Source organism: Ursus americanus, chromosome 21 (genome assembly GCF_024610735.1).
Source record: "Ursus americanus isolate L20-20 chromosome 21, mUrsAme1.1.p, whole genome shotgun sequence".
In the NCBI taxonomy this organism is placed as follows: Eukaryota; Metazoa; Chordata; class Mammalia; order Carnivora; family Ursidae; genus Ursus; species Ursus americanus.
In genome coordinates, this window is record NC_142147.1 from 38,665,783 (window position 1) to 38,687,128 (window position 21,346).

The 21,346-nt window shown below is 41.0% G+C and overlaps 1 protein-coding gene across 5 annotated transcripts in view; it reads left to right on the forward strand.

Annotated features, from left to right (window-relative positions):
• The window catches only part of DPY19L3 (dpy-19 like C-mannosyltransferase 3), a 70,343-nt gene that overhangs the window by 20,264 nt on the left and 28,733 nt on the right, over nt 1-21,346 (forward strand). For all 5 annotated transcript variants that reach the window (XM_045796145.2, XM_045796146.2, XM_045796149.2 and 2 more), the window contains exons 4-8: nt 5,198-5,288; nt 8,852-8,973; nt 9,693-9,838; nt 11,804-11,927; nt 12,472-12,606. In XM_045796145.2, coding sequence (XP_045652101.1) covers nt 5,198-5,288; nt 8,852-8,973; nt 9,693-9,838; nt 11,804-11,927; nt 12,472-12,606 — 618 coding nt within the window. The remainder of the gene's footprint in view (nt 1-5,197; nt 5,289-8,851; nt 8,974-9,692; nt 9,839-11,803; nt 11,928-12,471; nt 12,607-21,346) is intronic.

Here is a 21,346-nt window from a genome sequence, read left to right on the forward strand (position 1 = left end):
GGATGTCCTTTCCTCCGGGAATAGGGAGTACAGCTCTCACAAGAGAGTCTTATGACCTGCTTTGGGGAAGAAGGGAGAGGGCAGGGAGTCCTTCGTGCACCTGCCATCTCTCAGATTCCTTCCGCTTCAGACATTCAGTATGCCAGTGTGCCATATTTGGAAGTAGTGTATTCCCAACCCTGTCAACTGAGAAAGGAGAGGCAAGCTGAAGACACCTTCCGTGTGCTTCCACCCCACATCTGTCCGGATGTGGCCCACCTACACCAACTTGTCCCCCTGCGTGTGGGAGACCCCCTCCCCTGCCTTCTCCCGAATTACCTCACTCCAGCCATTGAGTCTCTCTGGCCTTCTCCCGTCCTGGGGGTGGGGGAGGCTGCTGGAGCCCCACTTTCTCTTTAACTGCTGTCCCACTGTTCTGCTCACCTTCATGCCCAGACTCCCCCCCAAAAGTTTGTGGGCCCGTAGTCTCCGTTCTCTCTTCCCACTCTCTCTCTCGAGCAGTCAGGCTTCAGCCACGGCACCGCTCTTAAACAGTTCTGGTAAAAGTCACTGATGCCCTCCAGGTTGCTCACTTTAGTGGTCATTTCTCAGTCCTTGGTCTCCTTGGGCTCTTAGCGGTTTTCCTTGGCTCTGGGGCGTGTGCTCTCCTGGATCTGCTCCCACGTCTCCAGCTGATCTTGGGCTCCTCTACAGGCTCCTCCCCAGCCTTCTGACTCCGTGTCGGCAGAGAACCCAGCCCTTGGCTCTGGGTTTTTCTGTCCACTCTCATTTCTAAGAATAATCTTATCTATAGCTTTAAATACCACCTCTGTGCTGGTGGTTCCCAAATGTCTGTCCCCTGCTCAGACCTCTCCCCCGAACGCCAAGCTTGCTTAGACAGCCGGCTACTTGGCCACCTGAGTTTGGATGTCCAGTGGGCGTTTCAGACTTAACAGGTGCAACATCAGCCACCCGACATCCCTGCCCTCAGGTGTTTCTCCTGGCGTCTCCGTCTCTGTAAATCGCAGCTGCTTCCTTCAGTGGCCTGGGGTTCTGCCCTCACACAGTCCTGGTTCTCAAGTCCCACCTTACAGCCTTAGGAAGTCCTTTCAGGTTTCCTCTGACAATATCTAAAATGTGATCACCTCTCACGCCCTTTATCCCCACCTGTTATTTCGGCAGCTTCCTTCTCGCTCAGAATCCTTCACAGTCCAGCTCAGCATGTCTGAAACCACACTCCTGACCACCTCCCTCTCCCGGTCCCCACACACACACACCTAGCTCAGAGTACAAGCCTAGAGTCCTTGTCACCTGCCAGGATTGGGTGTGTGACCCCACATTACCTCTCAGACCACTCTGCACCACCGCCCCTGACCTTCCTTGCTCCCTCAAGCTCAGACCTCACTGCCTTCCTCTTGTTCTTCAAGGTGTATGTGAGCTGTCCTGTCTGACGGGCGGGCTCTTCTGCACAAGGCTCACCGCCTGGCCTCATCTTTGTTCAAGTGTCCCTTCATGGGTGTGTCCTTCCTGACCCACCTGCAAGACCGCAGCACCACCCCTCCCTCGCCACCCCCTTCTCTGCTTTATTTCTTATATTGTACTTGTTTACTAGACAAGTAAATTCATCCCTCTGTTCTACATTATAAATTCTATGGAAACAGAGATTTGCATCTCTTTTGTTCCCAGCTCAATCTCCCCGCAGGTGAATACTTGTCGCTTGTTGGTCAGTAGCTGTTTGTTGAATGAATGAATGAATGAATGAATGAGGAAGATAGAGGTAAAAAGAGACCTGTGAGAAGCACAGGATCCAGTGGGGGCTGGGTTAATAGTTCAGGCAAAAGGCTCCTCCTTCCCTCTAATTGATGCCCTTCCTTAAATCATCATTTTCCTTTTTAAAAAGTGCATTATTCTTTCTCATTGAAACATAAACCCCTTGGGATCAAGGACTGAAGTTTTACAAAACCTTTGTTTCCCCAGCAAATAAATGTTGAGTGATAATGAGAGATCATTCCCATTTGGCTAAAAAAGCACTCCTGTCACTCAATGTGTGCCAATTTTGTACAATCTGATTTTATGCTAATATTTTCCACCGTTATTGTCATATTGGCTCGGTATTACAGATTTTGCATATCTTCCCACCGAACGAATGCTCCTGCTAAGCAAGGACTCTAGACTAAACAGGGCAGCTCCACAAAGTGGTGACTTCAGGTGGTACCAGGACTGGCGTGGCTTCTGTGCGAGCCCGGCGGGTGCACGGTCTCCTCAGTAGCCGCCTACCCTGCGCCCACACGCCGCTCGGCAGCTACCGCACATGAAGGCATTAATCAGCTTGAGGGCAAGAGTCGTTCCATTCCAACAGGTGGACAGGACTCTAACCAGACCATAAACCGTGTATGTGCCATAAATATATTTGCTAAGGGCATGATTCCCGGTGCAAAACTTCAAGAACAGCTGTCTTATCGTGAGCTGCTGTTGCCTGGTGAGATGCTTTGTTACCTACTTCTGAAACAGGTGACGCGTATGAGGTTAATCTTTCCATGGCTTCCCCACTACCGGCGGCCTCGTTATTTTGGGTGCAGTTTCTGTAAAGAAAAGTTGTTTACATGAGATTTCAAAAAACTAATGAGAGGTTTCCTTTGGCAGATTTGGTGTCATTTGTCTAAAAGGGGTTGTTACATTTTGTGTGTTTCTAGGGGATGCAAATTATTAATTGTGAGCATTTTTTAATGCTTTTTCCTTTTAGTACTTTTGTTAAATAACTATATAAACTACTGCTTAAATGGTGTTGGCTGTACAGTTCCTCAGAAATACAATGCTTTTGTCTTTCTATTTCTTTCTGTCATCATCTTCAGAAAAGATGCTTTCATTCTCCCTGTGGAACTGATGCAAATTAAAATATGAAGTATTTGTTCATTTTGCATTCTTCAGAGGGTAGCGTCTACTGGTGTGCGTTTTCACTGGCACAATCCAGCAGGCAAAGTATAAATTGCTGTAAAACTGGAAAAGTGTTTGAATGAGTAAAGCAGATGTTCTCTTAGCATGAAGCAGATGTAAAACTTGCAAGTGTCTGTCTAATAAAGTCTAGCATTTGCTTCCATACAGCTGGGGCCAGGATTGCCAATTAATCATGTTTGAATGCTTTTTTACTAATTAGGACCCCCTCTGTTCTGTACACATTCTGGGTATATTAAAGAGAGGGGTGGAGCACAAAAGCTTTCTACCTTTGTACTGTGAGCAGTGGTTTTTTTTTTCTTTTTTTTTTCTCTTTCTCCCCCATCTTTTTGAGGTCAGTCTTCTTTTATCCTTAGAACCGTGTTGCCTATGAAGCCCCTTCATGTAAATGACTGATCTAGCTCTCCAGTTTGATTTGGGGATATAGGTTTGACATTAGAATATTCCATTGAAGACAGCCGTACTTTGAACACTTCAAGGCAGCTGGAGAGAAGAAAAGGAATGTAATTAGACTTAATGGGGTTTTTTCCCCCTTACTTGCACGAACAAAAGCTAACGTTTGCTCAGTTAACATCAGTTCACAGCCTCTGTGGCTACTTGACCAAGTAGGAGTGTGAACATTATGGAAACAAGTGATACTAGTTTAGGTTTATGTTAAGAAAAGCAATAGAGCAGTTTTTCTCAAAAATTAGAGATGATTGGATTAACATGACTGCTAAGAACTGACTTTACTCCTGTGAAAGGTACAACACAAATCAGTAGCAAATGCAGAAGCTAGAAGAGCTCCGTCGTTGTATATCGTCCTTTTTATAAAGCAGGTGTGCTGGTGAAAGTGAATTTCAGAACCTGACTGGGCCTTTTTCCGTGTTTGATTTCCCCGAGATTAATCTGTTTTCTATGGAAGGAAGCTCATTATATAAGGTTTGCTACTCTACCCCTCCCTCCCGGTTTTTTTAAAAAGCGTGAACAATGATAAAGCATAAGTTTGTTTCTCAAGGTCGATAATTGGATATTTATACTCAGATAACTGAGTACTTCTTCAATGCTTTATTCATGAATCAATAGATAATACTTTTTTAAAGGGTAGGAGAAATAAGGGTAGAAGAGATACATGAAATAATTTCAGGCCCGACAATAAATAGCATGAGTGGTTGTTTTCATGAAATGTTTATTACAGTTTGAAAGATAGTTGGAGGCAGGGGGTGTTAAACAAAGGTGTGTTAAAAGAAGCTTATCCCCTAGAATGTACCATGTTTTGTGTTTAGCATCTTCCCCCAGTAAGTCTGGGTTTATAGAATAGGGATCTGCTATGGTAGGAAAAACAGCGATGGAAATACACTTTAGACAATGTGTGCCAGATTCTAGGGCCTGGCATCTTGAACACTGGTGTAAAAAAATCTGTAATGACAAATTATCATTTTTATTCATTTATACTGCCATATATATATATATATATATATATGAAATACTGTATCTAAGAATATTAATATGATTATTCCAGAATGTCTTCCCCATCCTCACCACCAATTGCCTCCAGATTTTGTTAATGATTTAAAATTTAAATTTCATAAAAGCATCTTACAACCGAATTGGCTAATAGCTGTCACTTTCAATTTTCAGTTCTTCTAAAATTGAGTACTTATTTAAAAGCAGTTTGCTATTGTATCCATTTGCCTTCATGAGCATCTTTCCACCAGGGTGACACTTGGCAAACTAAAATTCACATGTAAAAGGTCTGCCCCGTTTCACTCAGAGTACCTTATATTCTTAGAAGAAACAGAAAGTTATTAATCTTATATAATACTGTTAGCTTTTAGGTAGGTGTCTAATGCAATTATAGTTCCTTTCATTTGGGGGATTTTTTTTATACTGTCCCTATTTTGATTCTCACTAATATCACATAAGATTGGTGATTTTTTTTTAAGTTTTGTGTGAAATAAAAGAAAAACTTAACTGTGAAGCATCCACGTAAATGGAACTACTTGTCTCCATTTTGTAAAACAGTTTCTTACGGAAAGTTTTAAACATCCACAAAAGTAGAGAGAATCGCATAATAAACTCCTGTAATTCCCACCCAGCTTCAACAGTTACCAGCCTTCTATTGTTTTGGTTTGCCAAGATTTCTTAAGACTATATTTTGAGAGGTTTTTTTTTTCTTTTAAATTGTAGTTTTGGATCCTGTTTCTGCAGTGACAATAGATATTTAAAAAAAAACAAAAACAAAAAACTAGCTCATGTAAACCCAGTAGACCTAACTTTATTTCAGGAAGTGGAGCGAGAAATCTCATTCAGAACAGAATGTGGGCTATATTACTCCTACTACAAGCAAATGCTGCAGGCTCCAACCCTCATGCAAGGTAAGGACGACTAACAGCTTCATGGGATCCACTGCATCCTTGTCAGTATTTCAGCCGAACCTACTTGTGCACTAAAGCATTTTAAGTGCTTTCTAGAACTTGTGTACAGTTTCTTTGAACTTGTGTACAGTTTCTTTAAACTTGTGTAGTTTTTCCCTGCTCAAGTAACCAGTGTTTTGCTCTGGAAGAAGTTCTGTGATACCTAATGTGACTCTCCTCTCATCCGCTCTACTCCGTCCCAAACCTCATCTCTTTGCAGTTTCTTGGTTTTGCTGCTGTTTTTTTCTCATGATCGTTTTGGAGAAGGTCTTTGCAAGTGAAAGGAGTATTGTCTAAAAACAGCAGGCGTTTTGGTCAGACAAAAATTACAGTTGTCCTTCTTGTCCCCAGTCTCCCCATTTGGTCCTTTATTTTGCAGTTGCCATTTTCCCACATTTTCGCTGTCTGTGAGTGGTTTAGCGCCCATAACCTTTACCTTGACTCCGCTAATAGAAGCTCCAGAAGGCTCTCTCCTGCTTACTGTGTGCTTACTGTGCTCAGCACGAACACGCATGACAGAGACGTTTGCTGGGCTTGGCTTGGATTCCGATATGTTTTTGGCAAGAATCCTTCGTGGGTGATGTTTTGCACTTCTAATTCTATCACAGTGGGAGACATGAAATGTTGCTTATCTTTCTTTTTGCGCCCTAAGTATTAAACAGTTCCTGTGTAGATTGCCAGGTTCCCCCATAATAAGGTTATTACCCATTGGCCTTTCACTTAATGGTTTTAGCGGCCATTGATGCTTATTGCCTGTATCTGTTATTTCAGTAGTTACAGAAGTGACATTCTGCATTGCTCTTGTATTTGTTAGCTGCAACTCTGTTATTTAAGAAACCTTTCTCTCATCAACTATTTGATGACTTTGAGGTCCAGTTTATACAACAAAGGCAAGATAGGTGTTGATTTTCTTTCCCCAAACAGTTGATCCTCGTTATTCATGGAGTCCGTATTTACAAATTCACTTACTAAACCTGTTTGTAACCCCGGAATCCGTACTCGTGGTGCTTTGGCAGGCATTCACGGGCTTGTGCAGAGCAGCGAGAACGTTTAGTCACCTGGCTTGCATGTTCCCAGCCGAGGTGGGACGAGGTGGTGACTGCCATCTCGTTTCAGCTCTCCTTCTTTTCACAGTCTACCTAGGGCCATGCTTTTTGCATTTTTCTGCTTTTCGTTAGTGATTCTGCAGTCTGAAATGGCCCCCCGCATAGAGCTAAAGTGCTGTCTGGAGTTCCCAAGTGCACGCAGGCCGTGAAGAAGGCATACAGAGAAAACACGTGTTAGCTAAGCTTGGTTCAGGCATGAGTTAGAGTGCTGCTGGCCATGTGTTCAGCGTTAATGATTCACTCATATATGTGTTAGAGAAGGTGTCTTTCTATGGTCATGTGTCGATTGGTTGATGAAAATGCATGACCAGAGGCTCATAAGAACATAACCCTGTATTTCCTACAGGGCTCAGTATTGCTAATTCAGGGTTCACTGCAACTTTTTATGGAACATAACTACTGAGAACAGTGAGTCAGCAATGAGTCTGGCAACTGTGGTTTGCTTCTCTAGCATTCTCTAAAGCAGTGGTTCTTAAGGAAGGGCAGTTGTGTCCCCAGGGGACATCTAGAACATCCCGATATGTTGTCGGTTGTCACAGCGAGGGTGGGTTGGGGAGGGTTGTGCTGCTGGAATGGGCAGAGGTGGGGATGTTCCTAAGCATCCTGCAAGGTCTCAACAACAAAGACTGATCAGGCCTCAAATGTCAAAATAACAGTAGTGTTAAAGTTGGGAATCTCTGCTCTTAAAGGTGAATAATGAGTATTTTCTTTCAAATTATTCCCACAAACTCAGTGGTTCATCTGTTTCGTTTCCTCTAAGTCATTTGTTAAGATCTTCCTACTAGAAAATTTCAAACATGTAAAAGGTTAGAGAGAATCCTCTGGTGGATTTTCACATGTCTATCACTAGCCACCACAGTTACCAACTCATAACCAATCTTGTCTCCTCTCTACACCCCATTTTCAGACCAGATGATTTTGGAGAAACTCCAAGACATCCTATTTCTACATTTGTAAATGTATCATTAATATATTTCTCTAAAGGATGGCAACCCCTTTTCTAAGTATTACCACATGACTATTATCACACTTAAAGCACAATTAGGAGATTTCTTACTATCAAATATTTAGTCAGTGTTCTCATTTTTCTGATTGTCTTCCAGAGTTTTAATATCGTTTTTGAGATCCAGATAAACTCCATGCATTGCAATCATTTGCTCTGTCTCTCTCTCTTTTTTCTTAAGATTTTATTTTTAAGTAATCTCTACACCCACATGGGGGTCGAACTCACAACTCCAAGATCAGGAGTTGCTTGCTCTACTGAATGAGCCAACCAGGCACCCCTCTCTCTCTTTCTTTTAATCTATAGACGTCTTTCCATCTTCTTTTCTTGTAATTTTTTTGTTGAAAACACAGATTCATTTGTCTGATAGAGTTTTTCACTTTCAGGATATTGCTGGAGCCCCACGGTGTCATTTCATGATTCTCTGTTGCCTGCGTCTCCTGTTGACTGGTAGTGGGATCTAGAGACTTGCTCAGGTCTAGGTTCTGTGTCAGCAGGAGTGCTTCCTGTGTGGCGGTGCACGCTTCCACGCTGGGGGCACGTGATGCGCACTCTCTCTCTTCGGGTTGAGACTGATCCATTAATAAGTTCTCAAGTAGCCTCTCACCTAATGGGTTAGCACTGTTGGTGATCATTACCTGAATCTGTTAACCTCATAAGGACTATAAAATAGAGGATGTTGTCAGACTTCTTAATTTTTTTCCAAGCTGATAGGTGAGAAATGGTATATCTCACTGTAGTGTTAATTTGCACTCCCACAGGAGAGGTTGAGCATCTTTTCATACGTGAAAGGACTGTATGCATGTTTTCTTCTGTGAACTATCTCTTCAAACCTTCTATTAATTAGGTAGCTTGGTTACAGTGAGGCAAATGACCTCAGTGTAGCCACGGAATTCTATTAACAACAGGTTTATTTCTTACGTTTATTATCCAGCCCCTATTTGGACCCTGCTGTTGTCATGACAGAGGGAAATAGCCACACTGTGGGTGGAAACAGGCATCATCTCTTATTAAGGGATGTCACATCCTCTCACATGCTATTGGTCAGAGCAAGTCAAATGGCCAAACCCATAGGCTACTAATAGCCCCAAAAGAGGTACTGTCGGTTTCCTGGCAGGAGGGCAGAGTGGGGATATAAGATCCTCTTGGCCTAAATTTCTGTAAAAGAACATACGTTTGTTTTTTTTTAATAGTACTCACACAAGTTATAGTTCGCCTGTATTTGTGTAAACATGTGAACGTCCATCAAGTATACAGTAAGCTCTCTGAGGGTGGGACTGTGTTTTTTGCTTACTGTTGTATCCTCAACGCCTAGCACATTCTCTGGCACACACTAAAGAATCTATGAATAATTTTAAATGAATGATTTACAATTGCAATTATTTTTTTCCTGATCTTTCAAATATCAACCTTAGGTTTTCATGGCTTAATATATGATAACAAAACTGAGTCTATGAGGACAATTAACCTTCTTCAACGCATGAATATTTACCAAGAAGTTTTTCTCAGTATTTTATATAGAGTCCTACCCATACAGGTATGTTATGTTCTGTGTTGTTAATATCACACAAAAGTCAAAATCTGCTGTTCAACTTTCATAGATGTTATTCAGATCTTTCACTGCCTTGGTAGAAAAGCAACAAAATCCTAATTTCCTCCAGATATGTTGTAAATTTTACTTTTTATATATGTTTTTATAAGATATTTTTTTACATATAGTTGCATCCTGGCTAATAATACATGTGTGCGGTCTAGAGGCTGATACATATCTTCATTTAGAAACATGTAATCACTCCTCCCTTAACTTTGAAATTAAAAAATTGGAAATTAGCAAATGACAATGACCACTTCGTGTGAATGAGGCAATACTGGACACAGTTAGATGTAAAGCTTGTCTAAAGAATGAAGCCAGAGTCCTCCAGGCCTCCCTTCCCTCTCCCACTCTGCTAGTAAGAAGAAAGGCTGCCAGCACTTTTGCCCAGAAAGGACTGGTGTAGGCTTATGGCTTGTAATTAACACCCAGTTGCTGAATATTACATTTCCACTGTCATACTTTTTGTAATTTTTTTTTTTTTTTTTTTTGTAAGTAGGCTCCACACCCAAGGTGGGGCTTGAACTCGCAACCCTGGGATTAAGAGTCACATGCTCTTAGCAACTGAGCCAGCCAGGTGCCCCTCACTGTCCTATTTTTTAAGTGACAATGAAAAGGTAATAAGGGCTTCCATAACAAATATTTTTTATTGTTCATTTTTCCAGAAATACTTAGAGCCAGTTTATTTTTATATTTACACCTTGTTTGGACTGCAGGCGATCTATGTCACAGCCCTATACATAACCAGCTGGCTGCTTAGTGGGACGTGGCTGTCGGGGCTTCTAGCAGCGTTCTGGTACGTCACCAACAGGTGAGTTGCAATCAGTGTCCCTTCTCCCTTCCTAAGATACAAGTGAAAACGAGGGTTCTTGATTTCCAGTTCAGAGGAAGTTTTTTGGCCACATTGGTTTGTATGGGAGTATTTTCTCTTTGGTTTTCCTTGTGGTGTTTACTTGTCTTATTTAGCAAGGTACAAAGTCCTACTTAAATATATATTTCCAGCTGAGGAACAAACCATTGAATGACAAGTCAAGAGAATCATCATATTAACTCCAGTTCTATTACCAATTGGATGTGTGATCAGTATTTCTCTGGCCACATATCTCCTCTCTTAAAGACATTTTATAGTATCTTTACTGTCAACCTTAGTAGGGTTGTATGTGGCTCATATTAGCAAAGCGTAAAGCACTGTACAAATGCAAGGAGGTTTTTATAATATTTAGTTAATATCTATTATTCTTAATACTGGAGCATGAAATAGCATTTTTTAAAAAGATTTTATTGATTTATTTGAGAGGAGAGAGAGAGAGCAAGCACGAGAGTGGGGAGGGGCAGAGGGAGAAGGAGAAGCAGACTCCCCACTGAGCAGGGAGCCCAACACAGGGCTTGACCCCAGAACTCTGGGATCATAACCTGAGCCAAAGGCAGATGTTTAACCACCTGAGCCACCCAGGCGCCATGAAATAGCATTTTTTTTAAGACGTAGTCAAGATACGTTGAATTTTTTCTTGACCTACAGTAGCAACACCAGTATTCAGTAGGAGTCTTAAAACTTCAGCACCAAGTTCTAATATCGATTTTATTTTAAAATCCTAAGCAAATTACTTCTTATTATAAACTTATTGAGTGCTTACTTTATGCTAATCACTTTACAAAATGCTTTATATATATTCTTTTAACAATCCTATAGGGATAGATATTATGACCATTTTAGAGATGATGAATTTTTTTAATTAAAGATTTTATTTATTTGAAAGAGCGAACGAGCGCAAACGGCAGGGAGGGGCAGAGGGAGAGGGAGAAAGGGGAGCCTGCTGAGGGGCTCCATCCCAGGACCCTGAGATCATGACCTGAGCCAGAGACAGATGCTTAACTGATTGAGCCACCCAGGCGTCCCAGAGAGATGAGAAAATTAAAGTTTAAAAGGTTAAGTTATATATATACACACATATATATATGTATATATATATAAGTATATATAAGTTATATATATATATATAATACACACACACATACACACATACAGACATATTACTTGAAAAGTAAAGGTGTACGTATATATAGATAAAGTCATACACACACGTACACACACACACACACACACACACACACACACACGGCCCCAGCTTAGTCTCCATCAGAGTCAAACGCCGACTATGAAAACACTATTATGCTACCTCTTAACATGTTAACATAGTATCCTTGCTAAGAGTAAATGAAAGTCAAATTTGTTGTTCTGTCAGGAGGAAACAGAAGACATTTATTGAATGCCTTCTGTGTGGGGATGTTTCTTGGTACTGGGTGTACAAAGGTAAAAACTTCGCTATACTTACCATCTGGTGGTTCACATTCCAGAGGGACAAGACGCTTCTACAGATTATTCCCAATGACAAATTTAAGATTCAGATTTAAGCAGCAAAGAAATAGAGGGAGAATGCGACATGCCGCCAGTCTGCACTGATGAACTTCGAGGGAAATACAGGTTCGAGGCAGTTAGGCACAAGTGCATATTCCTGGGTTTTGGAGGCACCCCACCATGGCTTGGAGCCCAGTCTACCCCTTAGCTAGCTGCGTACCTGGGGACAGTTTCCTTACATTTTCTCAGTGCAACTTGATGGTACGGGGATGATAACGGTAAGGACAAATCATTATTTTTGAGAACCGATAACCAGAATCTTAAGTATATTTAATGTCCTACATCTTTCGCTTTAGGAAAGCTTTTCAAATAATTATAGTAAAAATTATTCCTGTGGCCGTTTGTGTTTTCTGTGTGCAGAATAGATACCACAAGAGTGGAGTTTACCATCCCACTGAGGGAGAATTGGGCTCTGCCGTTCTTTGCGATTCAGATAGCAGCAATCACGTATTTCCTGCGACCAAACTTGCAGCCTCTTTCTGAAGTAAGTTTTCGTAATACTTTCTTTATTTTTTAATTCTCTAGTTTTGTTGAAGAAGCTTCAGAAAATGTGACGTGCATGGTGTCCCATCGCGTGTGAATAGTTCTCCTTCCGTGACCAATCTTTTAACTTGAGTTAAATTAAGTTTTCCCTTTCTGAGCCCCTTTCCTACTTTGCAAAGAAAATGTTTTTGTTTTCTATGTTAAAAATGTCCTCTACATAATCCGCTCTCAAATAGTTGAGCAAACCCGCACACAATTTCTGCAGAAGTGTCAGAATCCTTAAGCCATTGCCCTTGAGATGTGATTCGGTGCATTACCGCCTCCGTAACACTGGGGAGTACACACACCTTATGTGAATATTTATATGCCCGGTGTCACTGTAGGGTATTTAGAGCTTAAATAACAAATGCAAGGGTTTTCCAGAGCAACAGTTTATGGTTTTTCTATTTGGTTTATAGAGATACTGGCTGCTCTTGAGAGAACTTATCTGCAGGGCTCTTTATTACTAGAGACGTGGAAATTATACAAAGGTTTTCTTTTTACAGAGGCTGACACTTCTTGCCATTTTCATATCAACTTTTCTCTTTAGCCTGACATGGCAATTTAATCAATTTATGATGCTGATGCAAGCATTAGTGCTGTTCACACTGGACTCCTTGGACATGCTGCCGGCAGTGAAGGTAAGCGTTGCTCTCTTCTCTCATTCGAGGTAGTCGTCGTTGAGTGGTTTATATCACAGGAGTTCATAATGCACACATGCTTAGCAGTAAAGTCAAAGCCACCTCTGAGTTATAATGTAGGTATGTTGTGGTCAGTTGAGGTTGAGTAATCCGTGCAGCCTAGTTGGACCATCTTAACTTTTATTCTGTTTATTCTCCATTAAAGATGGATTTATCTGGAGCACAGATGTCTAGATCAATTGTCCTTTATGGAGATGACTTAAATTTTAAAATATAAGATAGCTCTTGCAAAATGTCTTATTAGGTATTGCCTTTGTCCCCCAAGGAAATCAATAGGTATACCACACCTTTCTGTGGTACTTTATAACATTTTCATAGTAACATTTATCAAGTATGAAATGGGAATCCCCATTGCCTGGACCAAAAAAGGCCACACGTGGGACGGGGCCATTTTAAGGAAGCCGTTGTTTGTCTCACAGCGTGTGACAGCCGTTGTGTGCTGCTGTCATTTCATGGCAAGGTGTTTTTCACATGCAAGAAATGTGTTTTAATGTATTGTGGATGTTTTAAAAACTGTTCATTGTTACTAAAGTAACAGTAACTTAAGTATCATAAGATATTATTTCTAATTCTAAAGCAGCAAGACAATGTAATAGAGAAGAGTCGTATACATTTATTCCATGTCAGTAGAGATGCAACAATCTTTAGAGCCTGGCTGCATCTGAATTAGAAAACATGACAGTCCACCAGCACGTATACCTTGTCCGTCTGCCGGGCAGTGGACAGGTACAACAGAGACTCGCCACCGGTATAAGACATCGTGTGTGTGCTGCGATGGGAAGTAAAGATGTGGACAGCTAGAACAATTAGATGTCCGTATGTCTAGAGAGGTTAATTGGTAATAATAAGAAGTGCTAGAAGTCTAAGCAGGTTCTTTGTAGGCCGGAGAGGTTCCACAAACGTGGGAGACCATCTGGGCCACAAATGAGAAGAGTAGAATTTGGATGGAGTGCTGGGGGGCGGATATAAAGGTAAAATACAGGAAGGAGAGCAAGTAGGTAGAGCAAAGGGAAGTGTGTGTGGTGTGTATGTAGGCCACGTATATGCTATTAAGTAATGGTAATAGAGCTCCAGCTTCCTCAGAAAGCCTTGTGTACAAATGAAGCTGAGTCTGTTCATATTTGCTTTTCCTGCTTTGTAACCTCTTTGGATTTTGGTCATGGTGACGTGTAAGCTACGGGGAGGGGATGCCTGGATGCCTTTGCATTTCTCCAAGCCTGCTCTCCTGAGCCGGTTGGTCTCCCTTTCTCTCTTTGTATGTAATAGCACGTTTTCCCCCTTTCTAGCAAGTACTTTCAAAAGAACTCTGTACGCTGTCACATAAAAAATAAATACATCGAGCCATTTTGAAAACAACTATATAAAATTTTTCTGCAGTGTAATTTCACAGAAAAGCCTAGAAATGTGTTTTCTCTTTCACTGACACTCTCACCTCTAGAGATTTAGCCTAAGGAAATAATCAAACGTGTTCATTTTACTTGTATTGTAATAAGGAAAAGCTAGCTGGAAACTACCTAAGTCAAGAGCAATAGGGTATCAGTAAATAAATATGGTATATCAATGTAACAGAGTGTTATATAACCATTATCTTCCCTCCCTCTTTTTAAAAAATAAAACACATATGGGGCACCTGGGTGGCTCTGTCAGTTAAGTGTCCAACTCTTGATTTCAGCTCAGGTCCTGATCTTAGGGTCGTGGGATCAAGCCCTGCATTCGGCTCTGCCCTCAGCGTGAAGTCTACTTGTCCTTCTCCCTCTGCTCCTCCCCCAGCTTGCGTACTCTCTCTCTACTTACCTCTGAAATAAATAAATAAAATCTTTCTAAAAAATTAAAATAGAAAAAATAAAAGTAAAACACATATAGAGAAAGTGAACAGTTTCTGAAAAGATATACATCAAAGTATTAGCAGTCGGCTGACTGTGATTGATGAGACTGATGTACTTAAATTCCTTTTGTCCTTTAAGTCTTTTGAATTTTTCTGTAATGAACATATATTACTTTTTCTATTTTTAAAATAGAAAACAATAAAAGATACTGGTTTGGCACAAACACACCACAAAACAAAAGAATAATACAGGTAATTCACATTGTATTCAGTTCTACACTTGGTTAAACTTTTGTAGTTGAAACTATGTTAATGTTAGCAGCAGTAGTTGTAAGTATCAAAACTTGAGGAGGAACAGTATAATAATGAAAGAATCCTGGGTTGTAAAGCCAAGCTGCTGCTATTGGGTATGAAAATAACTAGCTCTTTAAAGTGATTTAACTTCTTGGAGCCTTCGTTTCTTCATAAATTGGAATCACTGACCTCTAATCATGTCAAACGGGAGAGTCAGAATAGTTGGTGTAGAAAAAGGTAATGCAATTCAGAGTCTGATGTGCTGACAAGTAGCGGTATCCTCTTCAGTACATTTCCTCTTTTCCTGGGTGATGGAAAATTGCTTGCCATCAAAAGCTCAAGTTTCACTGAGAGATGTGTCTAGGCTTTTAAATATAGAGCAGAATAGTAGGTGGTATAAAGCATATATCTTGGCTCCATTAAAGAATATGGAAGCTAATGAAGTTTTATAAAGCCGTTGTGAAAACAGCAAGATACGTGAATGAACACTACATACGAGGATAATCTAGAGTACTCCATGTGGTTCCAGACAAGATGGAGTGAATGCCCTTGTCCCTGTTCCTCCCGCTTAGTACAGCTAAGAGCCCTGGATGGTGTATATAACACGCACAGAGGAGGATTTCGAGTGGGGAAGAAGCGAAAGCAGGCTGCTTCGAGCCCTGGCGCCCAGAGGAGGAACACGGCAGTGAGGCCCTTGGATTTTCTTTTTCCCCCATATATCCCAGAGAAGGTGCTGGAAAAGTCAGCAACCAGGAAATGGCAAAGGACCCAGTCAGAAGCCCCAAGAAAAGCCAAAGGACCAGGAAAAGGGAGGCAAGATATCTCTAGCAAGAAAGAATACATTCAGACATTATCTGCAGTACTTCGGCCAAACAGCACGGAAAAAGACTGCAGCTTCACTCCTCCCTCCATCAGCAGAGGGCCAGTGGGGAAGCCAGACTTCCACACTCACCCAGCTATACCAAGCTGCTCACTTTCTGCTAGGGCTGTGCCGAAGTCTGCTGGGGAGACAGCGCTTTCACCATCTCCCAGAAGCTTCAGTGAAGGCCACGTGGAGAACCTTCAGCCCTCATCCAGTGGTCATGAGATATCCCTTCCCTTTCCTGACAGGATGGTGTCAGAAAAGATCAACAGAGAGGCGCTCCTGGGTGGCTCAGCTGTTAAGCGTCTGCCTTCAGCTCAGGTCATGATCCTGGGACCGAGTCCCGCATCGGGCTCCCTGTTCAGCAGGAAGCCTCCTTCTCCCCCTCACACTCCCCTTGCTTGTGTTCCCTCTCTTGCTGTCTCTCTCTGTCAAATAATTAAATAAAAATCTTAGAAAGGAAAGAAAGGAAGGAAGGAAGGAAGGAAGGAAGGAAGGAAAGAAAGAAAGAAAGAAAGAAAGAAAGAAAGAAAGAAAGAAAGAAAGAGAAAGAAAGAAGAAAGGAAGAAAGAAAGAGAAAGAAAGAAAGAGAAAGAAAGAAAGAAAGAAAGAAAGAAAGAAAGAAAGGGAAAGAAAGAAAGAAAGAAAGAAAGAAAGAAAGAAAGAAAGAAAGAAAGAAAGAAAAGATCAACAGGGAAGCTGCGGTTTTAACTATGATTCAGAAGTAACAAGCCTCCCTCTCTCCCTTCACCCACCCCCCTCCACACACAGTGTCACTGAAGGCCATGGGAAGAACAATTTAATGAGGCATCCTTTCTCTTCTCAGCCAGAAGCCTTGTAGGGAGCCTTAACTTTCACCATCTCCCAGCAACGAGACACCCTTCTCCCCTGTCTCCCAAAAGTCGATGGAGGTCAAGTGGAAAACCCAGACATCTGACAGCATCTGGAAATAAGGAAGCGGCATCCTTCTTCGCCCACTGCCCTAGCACTGGTATGGTGTCAGAGGAGGCCTGCCGACACAAATTTTAAAAAAATCCAGAGTCCCATAACAGAATACAATGCAATTGAAGATTACTTCTTATACTAAGAACCAAGAAAATCTCTCTTGAGTGAAAAGAGACAATCAACAGATGCCAACACCAACACGCAGAAGTTGGATTATCTGATGAGGAATTTAAAGCAGCCATTATAAAAATTTTTCATGGAGCAATTACAAACACACCTGAAACAAATGAAAAATAGAAAAATAAGGAGCAAGTGGGAATTTTAGAGCTGAAAATCTCCAATAATGACAATTAAAAACTCAGTAGATGGGCTCAGCAGGAGAATGGAGTGGTCAGAAAAAAGAACCAGTGAATTTGAAGCTCCAACAAGTTAGAAATTAACCTAATTTGAACAAGAGAACATAGCCTGGAAAAAAAAAGAACAGAGCCTCAGGGACCTGTGGGACTATAACAAAAACTCTAACGTTCTTGTATTCAGAATCCCCAAAAGAGAGAAAGAGCGTGAGGCTGAGAAAAGTATTGAAAAAGTACTTTTTGAAGGAATGTTTGGAAACTTCCCAAATTTCACAAAAGATAGGAACTTAACAGAATCAAGAAGCTGAGCTAATGTCAAACATCAGATCTACCACTATAATCTAGGACTTTCTTTTTTTTTTTTTTTTTTTTTTTTTAAAGATTTTTATTTATTTATGTGACAGAGAGACAGCCAGCGAGAGAGGGAACACAGCAGGGGGAGTGGGAGAGGAAGAAGCAGGCTCACAGCAGAGGAGCCCGATGTGGGACTCGATCCCGGTACGCCAGGATCACGCCCTGAGCCGAAGGCAGACGCTTTAACGACTGCGCTACCCAGGCGCCCCTCTAGGACTTTCTAATACACAGTACTGCTCAACTTTACATTCTGGCTGCTCACCAGCAACGTTTTTTGTGAAACTAGGATATCATTACATTTGTAAAAACTGTGCAATCTTGTTGTAACTTAAACTGTCTTTTTTCTAGAACTATGCCTATTTGATATAAAAAGAACTGGCAACACCAAAAACACCATAACTCAAAAAAGGCAGACAGAAAATTGTTTTATACTTTAAAATGTATTCATGAGTGATTTGTTATCCTTAAAGAAGTCCTACAAATCAGTAAGAAAAATATTTATACCCCAGTAGGAAAGGGAGCAAAAAAATACTTCCTAGAAGGAAAAGTATCAAAAAGAATAAAATAGGTATAAATTGAACAAAAGAAGTACTTATGCTTATACTCTGGAAACTACAAAACATTGAAAGTTTTAAAGACCTACATAAATTGGAAAGATATCCCATGTTTATGGATTGGAAGACACTATTGTTAAGATGGCTGTACTCCCTAAATTGTTGTACAGATTCAACACGATTCCTCTCAGAATCCCAGGTGAATTTTTTTGCAGAAATTGGCAAGCCGATCTTAAAATTCATGTGGAAGCTCAAGGGACCCAGAATAGCGAAACAATCATGAAAAAGAGGAATAAAGTTGGAAGACTCCCACTTTCCAATTTCAGAACTTACTTCCAACCTATAGGAATCAAGACACTGTGATACTAGTAGACGGATGGACATAAATCAATGAAATAAAATTGAGAGACCAGAAATAAATCTTCAGAAATAAACAGTCAATTTGATTTTCAACAAGGGTGCCAAGATAATTATGGAGAAAGAATAATCTTTTCAACAAATGGTGCTGGGATAACTAGATATCTACATGTGAAAGAATGAAGTTGGACTCCTCTCTCTCACCATACACAATAATTAACTCAAAATAGATCATAGACCTAGTTGTAAGAGCTAAAAACTATAAAACATTTATTTTTTTTAACTATAAAACATTTAGAAGACAGGAATAATTTTTCATGACCTTGGGTCAGGCCAAGCCTTTTTCTAAGGATCCAGCACCAAAAGCACAAGTGACTAAAGAAAAAATAGATGAATTGGACTTCGTCAAAATTAAAACTTTTGTGCTTCAAAATTACCATCAAAGTGAAAAGACAACTCACAAAATGGGAGAGAATATTTGCAAATCCTATATCTGATAAGGCAGTTCCAGAATATATAAAGAACTCTTTCAACAATAAAATATGGGCAGAAGATTGGATAGGCATGTCTCCAGAGAACATATGCAAATGTCCAACAAGCACATGAAAAGATGCTCAGCCTCCTTACTCATTAGGGAAACACAAATCAAAACCAAAATAAGATACCATTACCCCCCCCCTCAGATGGCTAAAATCTAAAAACAACAACAACAAAGACAGATGATAACAAATGTTGGCAAGGTTGTGAAGACGTTGGAAAGCTCCTACATTGCTGGTGGGATTACAGAATGGTGCAGCCATTTTGGAAAACAATTTAGCATCTCCTCACGTGTTAGACACAGAATTACCATGTGATCCAGCAATTCCACTGCCACGTACATAACCACGAAAAATGAAGACATATTCACGTAAAAATTTGTACATGGATGTTCATAGCAGCATGAGTCATAATGGCCAGAAAGTGGAACCCACCCATATGCACATCACCTGATGATTGGCAAGATGTTGGGGAGATGATGAGGTTCTCTTAAAATTAGATTCTGGTGATATTTGTACAACTCTATTAATACTAAAAATCATGAATTGTACACCTTAAATAGGTGAATTTTGTGGAATATGAATTATATCTCAATAAAGCTATTTAAAAAGAAAAGCCATTTCTTCACTAACCAGTAATTGTGCTTTTAGAAATCTGTCCTGAGGAAATGCTTTCGTTCATTCATACCTCCCATATTTATTGAGCCACACTGTTCTGGTGGGCATTGTTTTAGGTGCTAGGGGTACAACAATGAACAAGTTAAGGAGCTACAGTAGCCCCCCTTCACTTATCCACAGTTTCATTCATGTGCAGTCAGCCCCGGTGAGCAGCAGATAATCCGCCTTCTGACATACGGTCAGTAGTAGGCTCACGCTCTGTCACCAGGCCTCTAGCACTCACCTCCCTTCATCTTATCACCTAGCTATTTTACCGTGTCCCATCATCACAAGAAGAAGGGTGAATACAGTAGAAGAAGACATTTTGAGAGAGACCACATTCACATAAATTTTGAACAGTACATGGTTATAATTGTTCTATTTTATTATTTGTTATCATTGTTAATCTCTTACTGTGCCTCATTTATAAATGAAACTTTATCACAGGGATGTATGCTGTGGACAGGGTTCACTACTATCCATGGTTTCAGGCGTCCACTGGGGGTCTTGGAACATATCCCTGGCAGATAAGGGTGGATGCGTGTAACCAGATGCAATGATCTGAGGATTTTTTTTTAAAAGGATGTTCATAACATTAATTTCAACAATAATAAAAAGCAGGAAACAAATGATTCACTGGCAGACAAATCATGGCATCTGGTAGAATGTTATGTAGCCATTTAAAATTAAGTTTTCACAGAAGAGTCATTGATGTGAGAAGGTGGTACAATATAATGTGAAATAAGGAAAATGCGACATGAAATATCATACACCGCTATGAAATCAATATTATTTCCGTAGGTAGTGGTGTTGGATTTTGATTTTAGAGCCCACCTTTCTAGCCATTATTGTTTCTTTTTATGTTTTCCTGGATTTTCTAAATCTCTACAATAAAATATTCTATCTTTATAACCCTAAAATCCAAGTTTCTGTTAACACCAACCAAAAACACGGAACCGTTGCCTTTAAATTTTTGATATAGTTTTGTTTCGAGGTGAAACAAAACAAAACAATGAGGGAAATCTGATTTGCTGCTGAACAGACGCAGAAGTTTTCATACGCCAATAAGAATGTAGAATTGTCCAGTTTTAGAGACGAAAGGAAGTATCAAGTGTGGGGCGCCTGGGGGGCTCAGTCGGTTAGGTGTCTGTCCGACTCCTGATTTCAGCTCAGGTCCTGGTCTCCGGGTCCTGGGATCCAGCCCGCCTCTGGCTCCGCGCTCAGCGGGGAGTTGGCTTGAGGATTCTCCCCCCCCCCCCAAACACTCTTACATTCTCTCTCTCTCAAATAAATAAGTCTTGAAAAAGAAAATAAGTATCAACTCTTTCTTAGAGGCTGTCATTTTTTGTTTGTGGCATTTTTTCTGTGTTCAAATGGGTTGAGTTTTGCTTCTTTTAGTATCAACCTGTCAACAGTTCTACACCAAGAGCTGTCTTTAGTGAGCGCTCATGATACGCGAGGCATCACCATGTCGGTCCTTACGCCCGGCTTTCGCGGCAGCTCTGAAGCAGCGGTCGGCATCGCTCTTCTGCCGCTGGGCCGCGTGCCGCGCTTCAGGGTCGCGCAGCAGGTGTGCGCCCGAACGGGCGCTGTGCGCAGGCGCTCTGCGCCGCCTGCCCCTGACCCGTGAGGCGGAGGGGGTCGGAGGCGTCGCGCCGGGAGGACTGGGCAGTCTAATGGCGTTCAGCACGCACCCAGAAAATGAAGCAGGAGAGGACACAGGCCTGAAGGGTGCAACATTCGGCAATAATAGAACTTGAGAAAATTACCGTAGACAGTAACTGTAAAAGAATTTAGAAGAAAACGGAAGGCTGCAGATCGCATTTGCTCGTTTCCAGAATACGTGTATGCCGTTGTTTGCTTCATATTATGTTTCCTTCTTAATTAACGTCACAAAGTTTAAAGTGCTGTGTAATTAAAAGGTAAAGAAACAGGCTGTAAAT